Source organism: Gracilinanus agilis, chromosome 5, assembly GCF_016433145.1.
Source record: "Gracilinanus agilis isolate LMUSP501 chromosome 5, AgileGrace, whole genome shotgun sequence".
NCBI lineage: Eukaryota > Metazoa > Chordata > Mammalia > Didelphimorphia > Didelphidae > Gracilinanus > Gracilinanus agilis.
In genome coordinates, this window is record NC_058134.1 from 132,740,638 (window position 1) to 132,748,506 (window position 7,869).

The 7,869-nt window shown below is 36.9% G+C and overlaps 1 protein-coding gene across 1 annotated transcript in view; it reads right to left on the minus strand.

Moving 5' to 3' along the window:
- CPED1 (cadherin like and PC-esterase domain containing 1) overlaps positions 1-7,440 on the minus strand; it is a 411,868-nt gene extending 404,428 nt beyond the window's left edge. Inside the window, exon 1 of the mRNA XM_044678790.1 lies at positions 6,911-7,440. Within this exon, the coding sequence (XP_044534725.1) occupies positions 6,911-7,159 (249 nt within the window). The 5' untranslated portion in view covers positions 7,160-7,440. The remainder of the gene's footprint in view (positions 1-6,910) is intronic.
- Positions 7,441-7,869: the final 429 nt, after the last annotated feature.

Consider the following 7,869-nt stretch of genomic DNA (forward strand, 5'->3'; position numbering starts at 1 on the left):
CATTCTTATGAACCTTTAAACTGAGTCTTTTGTGAAATTTAAATACAGTTAAACCTGTATATTTTTATGTACAGCAAATATTATTTTAAAAGAATAAGGGTATAAATTGTGATACATACACTCAAGGGAGAAATAACTACAGTCATTGGGTACATTTTAGAGGGAATTTTCCTTCAGAAAAGTTGGACTATATGGCTTCTGGCCTTCCTCCCAGGACAGAAATCTGGTAAGTCTATGAAAATACTAATTAATTCCTTAGTATGCTGTCAGGAGGAATTTTACCTCTATCTTTTAGTTATTCAATTCAACTCAACAAACATTTATTAAATGCCTACCTACAATGTGCCAGGCACTGTGCTAGGAACACAGTGAAGGGAAATCAATTAAACCTCTCATTTATAAAATAAATAAATATCTTGGACAGTTCTCTAAGGTAAACTTGGCATTTCTCAGGAAGGTCTTTCTTAAAATGACCTAAATCAAGTATCACAAATAAGCACAAAATACATGTTCATCTCTTTTGTGTTTTTTTTTTTCAGAAAGATCCAAGAAAAGTTTATGCACATCTGTCCCTGGCCAACTTCTTTATTATTGCCTCTCTCCATAGTCTATCTGGGGGAAAACTCAGTGCTTGAAAATTTACCGTAGGTTATAGCATGGCACAAATTGTAAGCTAAACAGGGAAGCAGGAGGTAAATGTTTGGAGATGTAGTTCTTCTTCTACCAAAGAGGCTCCTGAAGTGTCCTTGTGATCTCAGTATCTTACTTTTGGAATCAAATTGCTTAAGACTGTGAACAATTTAAAATAATGTTCATCACATGTGTTTAGCATTTCTGGGAAGAGAATTCAGCAGTGAACGTTTGAGACAGCCAGACAATGAGTTTCATATGGTTTCTAAGTAAAGAGAGACCCAATGTTGAAAGTACATCATTAACAGTTAACATATGACTAAAGTTACATGCAAAAACACTAAAGTCATATAAAGTCAAGTAGGAAAACAAAAAGTCCTATGAAGTCAGTGAGCAAAAACTGCACTCAAAATATCACGTTTCTTGACTTAATATCAACTTTAGGCATTTTTAAAAATAAAACTTGAAAATGCAAAAAAATAGTTAAACTAGTTTTTAGAGATTAGGCTTTTAAGAGTTTATTTTTTTAATTCCTTTAGTAAATATTTAAAGCAAAAATGAAAATGAGACAATGATTTGAAAATATAATAAACTGAACTTTCCAGTAAACTTTGTTGTCTTTCAGTTGTTTTGTTGTGTTTGACTCTTCCTGACCCCATTTGGAATTTCCCTGGCAGGAGTTATTTCACCATTTCCTTTTCCAGTTCATTTTACAGATGAGGAAACTGAGGTAGACTTGCCCAGAATCACATAGGTAGAGTCTAAAATCAGATTTGAAATCAGAAGGATGGATCTTCCTGCCTAGCAATCTATCTACTGAGTCACCTCGCTGCCCTCCTACATGTTTCCAAATAAATATGAAATGTTGGTGAGCAGAGTAATAACCTGGGAAAATATAGGAAGATAAAAGGATTCATGACTTAGTAAGAAAAACTCTTGGTATGGAAATAAATCAGATACCATACAACCAGTACACAATTTTATACAAAAGTTCTTGGTCACTATCTGAGAGTCATAGGGTTAAGTGATTTGAACTCAGTTCTTCCTGATTCCAAGACTGGCATTCATTTCACTATGTTGAACCACTTTTACAGACAGAAAAAAAAGAAACAGAATTTATACCCTGCAATTCAAAAGCAATGCAACAGAATGGATAGAAAGTTAGTTCCAGGGTCAGAATAACCTCAGTCCAAAATCCTATGTCTATCATATGTCATCAGTGTGACCCTGGGCAAGTCACATAACTCCTTTCTTTCATAGGCAATATTTTAAGACTTAATTGAAAAACAAATATATCTGCAGTGACAAAAGGAGCCTCTTTCCTGGGAACTCCCTATGCCAATGAAATCACAAATCTGAAATAAAAAAAGTAATCCACTCTAATTATATGAGAGCAGTTTAAAATGCCTGCATTTGACTAGGTTATATTAATGTGAATGTTTTCATAGATGTCTCAAAGTTAAGGTGCTTTTTGACCTAATAATAGAATAAGCATTGAAAAGGAATCAAAGTCAAGAAAGGTTTTAGCTCATTATAGTTTCATATAACTATATAATTGTGATTTCACAAAATAGTAGTACAGGTCTCATGTTTGCTTTCCTTTGGAGGGGTAGTCTGAGGCAGTAGATGATCCTGTACCAAGGATATAAAGACTTGGGTTCCAACCTGTGCCTTTGTCTCAAATTGTTGTTTAATTGTTTCAGCAGTACCTAACTCTTTGTGACCACTTTTGGGTTTTTCTTGGCAAAGCTACTGGAGTGGTTTACCATTTCCTTCACTATATCATTTTATGAGGAAACTGAGGCAAACAGGATTAAGTGACTTGCCCAAGGTCACACAGCTAGTAAGTGTCTGAGGCCAGATATGAACTCAAGAAGATGAGTATTCTCCACTCCAAGCCTGCCACTTTATCCCCTGTGCCACCAACCTGCTCCTTGTCCCATGGAACTCTAACTAAACCACAATCTCCCTGAGCCTCAGTCTTCAGTTTTAAATAAAAACAATATCTTCCCTACTTCACAGAGTTGTTGTGAAAGTCAAAGGAGATCACTGATATGAATATCACTCTTTCAAAATTATAGTCTCTCTTTACCTTTAAATAGATCAGCTATCATTTATTAAGGACCTACTCTGTGCTAGGCATTGTCATCATTGTGATCTGTAAAATGGGGAGTGTCTACATTCCAGAATTGTTGTGAGGATAAAATGAGATCATGTTTGTAAAATGACGATATGATGATAATGTCACACCTCTTTTTCAATCAACTCCAGTGGCTGCCTATTACTTCTAGGATCAAACATAAAATTCTGGTTTTTTTTAAATAATTGATAACCTTCCCCCTCTCTATCTTTCCAGGCCTTTCATGAGTCACTGACCTCCACATTCTCTACAATCCATCACACTGGTCTATCTGTTCACTCCATCCCTTGACTCCCACCATTTTAATTAGCTGTCCCTCATGCCTGGAATACCTTCTTATCTTTTCCTCTTAGCTTCCCTTCATCCATTCAAGTCTCAGCCAAAGTCCCATCTTCTTTTTTATTTATTTTATTTTTATTTTTAAACCCTTACCTTCTGTCTTAGAATTGATACTAAATATTGGTTCCAAGAGATAAGAGCAATAAGTGCTAGCATTGGGGGGATTAAGTGACCTGCCCAGCTAAAAAGAGTCTGAGACCAAGATTTGAACCGAGGGCTCCTAGTCTAGCTATTCCCAAAGTCTTGAGTTCTACAAGAAGCCTTTTCTAGTCCTCTCTAACAATTCTGCCTTTTCTCAGATTATTTCCAATCTAGTTTGCATATTTTTCCTTTTATTTTCAGTGCTTAGGATAGTATCTGGCATAATAAGTATTAAGTAGTAACTTGTTGACTTGGCTTACCTTTAAGAAACTCATGTTCCATTGAAGGAGATAAGATCATATAGCAGGGTGAAAGGGATTAAGCATTTTGAAGTACCTACTGTGTGCCGGGCATTGAGCCAAAAGCTTTACAAATAGTATTCATTAGAGATAATGTATATTGGCATATATTAGAATATCCAAAATGAGTACAAAATAAATAATATCATTTGGTAAGGGTAATTGAGATGGGGAAAGACGTTGGCACATGGGATGAACTCATTGGCAATTGAGGATATTTTTGAAGGAAACAAGAATTTCTGAGAGGTGGAGCTGAGGAGAAAGTGCCTTCTAACCTTGGAGTACAGCCAGTCTACACTCATGGAAACAAGATATAGTAGATTTCATAGGAGGAGAGGCAAATGAACCATTTGGCTTGCCCAAAGAGCATGTGAAGGGCAGAAAGGGGTAATATACCTGGAAAGGGAGATTGGGAAGGATTTCAAAATCAAACAAAGGAATATGTAATTGATTCTAGAAGAAACAAGGAACCAACAATGACCCAGGTACAGACCTGCTGCTCTAGCACTATCAATTTTCAGGGTTAATCTATCTGGCAGGGAGCCACCAGAGTCTATTGAGAAGAAGAGTGTCACAAAGACTTGGGCATTAGAAAAATTATTTTGGCAGATTGCAGTGAATGGATTAGAGAAAGGAGAGCCTCTGGGAAGGGAGACTGGGCAGTTAGTTATTCAGGTGCAAAGGGCTGAAAGCTTTAATGGGGGAATTGCTTGATTGGTTAGTGGATATAGGAGTAGCAAGAAGTGAATTGATGCTAGATATATTGTTGATGCAGAAACAAGATTTGGGGACTGATTGGTTATGTGAGGTGATAGTGAGCATGGAGTCAAATATGATTTCAAGATTTCAAGGGTTACAGAAAAAGAAGAAACAATCCATCCTCCATGCTACAGTCAGAATAACGTTTTAAAAACAGTTCCAATCATGCCATTCCCTGGCTCATAAACCTTCAGTGACTCCCCACTGACAGCAAAATAAAATCTATGCTCCTTAATGTGGCATACAAGATCCTTCTCAATATAACCTCAAGCTGTCTTTCCAGAATTGTACTATTCTCCTACAGAAGCACTAAGCTCCCAGCAACTGGTCTCTTCTTCGTACTTCCCTCATACTCTCCTGGAGTAGAATCTTTACTCATGGAATTCTACCTCCTTGCAGTACCTGTCCTTATCCTTATTCTTCCCTAATCACAATCTTCTTGTTATTATTATATTAATAAATACAAATTATATATATATTGATATATAAACATTTATATATGTGTCTTATTCTTCCTATAAGCTCTTTAAGAGTGCAGACTATATTTTTTTTTCACTTTTGTATTTTGAGCACCTATCTCAGGGCCTTGAATGTAGGCACTAATTTATATTTCTTTTAAATGTTCTTATCTATTTTGCCTTATACTCTATTATATAGTAATATATTATACAGTAAGTTCTTTAAGGGCTCAGACTGCATCTAAATCAATTAATTGATCAATGTGAATATATTAAGTATCTACTATGTGCCAGGCACTGGGCTAAGTCCAAGAGATACAAAACCACAAATGAAACAAGTCTGTTGCAGTGGAGTGGGGTTGGGGAAACAAACAGCAACATATAAAAAGTGTATAGAGAATATATATAAAATAAAAGGAAGGTCTTTTTAAGAGGAGGTTGCTGACAGGAAAGACTTCATGTAAGAGTTGATGCTTGAACTCAACTTTGAAGGAAATTGGGTTTTCTAAGAAGCAGCCATGAGGGATGAAGCAAAATTACATTCCAGTCATGGGAAATTGCCTTTACAAAGGCATGGAGTCGGGAGATGGAATATTTTGTGTGGAGAACAACTTGGAAATGAGATGGGCTAAACTGTAGAGTATGCTGAGGGCAAGTATGTAGACTAAGCCTCAAAAAGTAAAATGGAGATAGATTGTGAAGGTCTTTTTAAATGCCAAGCACAAGAGTTTGTATTTTATATTAGAGGTTATTTGGAGCCACGGGAGTTTTTTTTTTTAAACCCTTGTACTTCGGTGTATTATCACATAGGTGGAAGATTGGTAAGGGTGGGCAATGGGGGTCAAGTGACTTGCCCAGGGTCACACAGCTCCACTGGAGTTTTTTGAGGAGAGTATGTCCCATGATGCTTAAAGTTCTTGGTGAATTGATTGATTGTTGAAATAGGTTTCTGAATATAAATAAATATTTGTTGAATCATTCAATAACATTTTAGTCCACTTGCCAATATCCTAGATGTTAACCACTTCTAATGTACTGGTACCGGATTCCCAAATAAAAATAATTGCAATGGAGTCTTATTACAGAGCTCTCTGTGGCACAATGTAGTTCATTATAAGGTAGGTTCCCTACCACAGGGGTTTATGGCTAGAAATTTCAGAATGAATTTACTCTCACTTTGCTCTATCTAGTTGGGCACCTAGACAACAATGTTATATTGAAGCTGTAGTGTAGTGTCTGTGTAATTGGTCTTTGACAACAAAATTTGTCAAAATTCCCAGAAGGCCTATAAGCATTAGCTATGCTTTTCTAGTTTGAAAACTATAGAATATTATGATTTTCACGGGAAGCACTTCCTAAAGATTGTCAATAAGACAGAAAAGATTCTTACAAATAAATTGTATTCACTTATTAAAAATGTATTCAATAAAATATTTAAAGTCAGATAATTTTTACATAAACTCATATATTAAACTTATATATGATTATTATTTTTGCTCCCATAGTTCTAGATATGAATGCCTATTGTCTAAAGTAAAAGGACATTATTTTTATGAAGTTCTATGAGCTTAAGATTTACATGCTTCACCTGGAAGAGCATTCCTAAAAACTTAAAAGCATAGAACTCACCAGAAATAGTACCCTTTAGTTAACCATGCTGAACTGAAGTTGTGTAGGTGAGAGATAGAGAGACAAAGAGAGAGAGAGAGAGAGAGACAGAGAGAGAGAGAGAGAGAGAGAGAGAGACAGACAGACAGACAGACAGACAGACAGACAGAGAGACAGAGAGACAGAGACAGAGAGACAGAGAGAGACAGAGAGAGACAGAGAGAGACAGAGAGAGAAGAGGAAAAAGGGAGAGGGGAGGGGGGCGAGAGAAAGAGAGACAGAGACAGAGAGAGACAGCGAATATTTTAGTTTGGTTTAGTTTAAGTGAATTTGTTTAGTACTTGCTAAAGGCTCTAGTTAATGTTGACATGGGTTTTCAAACTTCACATTGTTGCGAGGTCATTCTCAGCCTTGTTTATACTCTGGATCTCTTTCAGACCACATGAAGGTTAATTTTAGTTATACAGGAATAACAGAGAAAGACAGTGTCGTCCTTGTGAAAAGTGGTCTCACTTAAATTCATTAGATTTGCTTACCTTGCGGGTTGCCTGTGTGTCATCTGATGACAGGAAGCAGTATGTGTCCCTTGGGATGGTTTCCTTGGATTGGCTTTGATAAATTTCAGCCAGTTTGTATGGGGAAGCCCCAGTAACAGCTGATATAAGTTTCCTTGTCCCTATGAGTGTCAAAGTTTGGTAGAAGAGGCAGATTGCTACTACTAAGCCCAAGAAGAAGGGTCGTGGGCAGAAACGCCGTCGACAAAAGAAAAGCTGTCGACAAACCATGACCAGTTCACCTTCACTTGGCCCCTGTCCACGTTGCTGGAAAATGCATAGCAGGTATTTTTTGTTGTTGTTGGCAGTGTAAAAGTCAGAAAATTGCCCTCTTTTTTGCACAGTGAAGTCAAGTTTGCTCCATGTCTTCTCCTGAACTTTCCAAAGAAGCTCGCCAAAGAAGCATGGTGTTCCCCAAAGTCAGTGTACGTTTCACAAAAATACTTCCATGAATGACAGTCATCTACCCAACCGGGGTTTAAAAACTCAGACCTGAGTTTAAAAACCCACCGGTAGTCGTAATCAATAACCTAAACTCCATAGGGTGCCAATCTTCTGCTTCCGGAGCTGTCTTGTTTTTATAACATCCTTTAAGTCGCTCAGTCAAGGAACGGAAGTCTTGCCCTCAGCTTGACAAGAAAAGAAACAGAAAAAGAAAAGCTCAAATCAGATCAGAGCATCTAAGAATGCAATCAGTTAAAATCAAAGGGGCTTGTAACACAGCTGGATGGTGGCCAGCTCTCCTTTGCAGTTTCTCAGTTTTCTTCCCTTCCACTTTAAAGCGTTCTGCTTTTATGTTCCTTAAAACAGTCTCCACTCAGTTTGAAACTGACATTTTCCTGTAAGCATTTATAGATTTAAAAAGAAGAAGAAGAAGAAGAACATTCAGATTGAATGGACTGTCTTCCCTGTTAAGACTACTTCGTTTCATTTCATTTAGA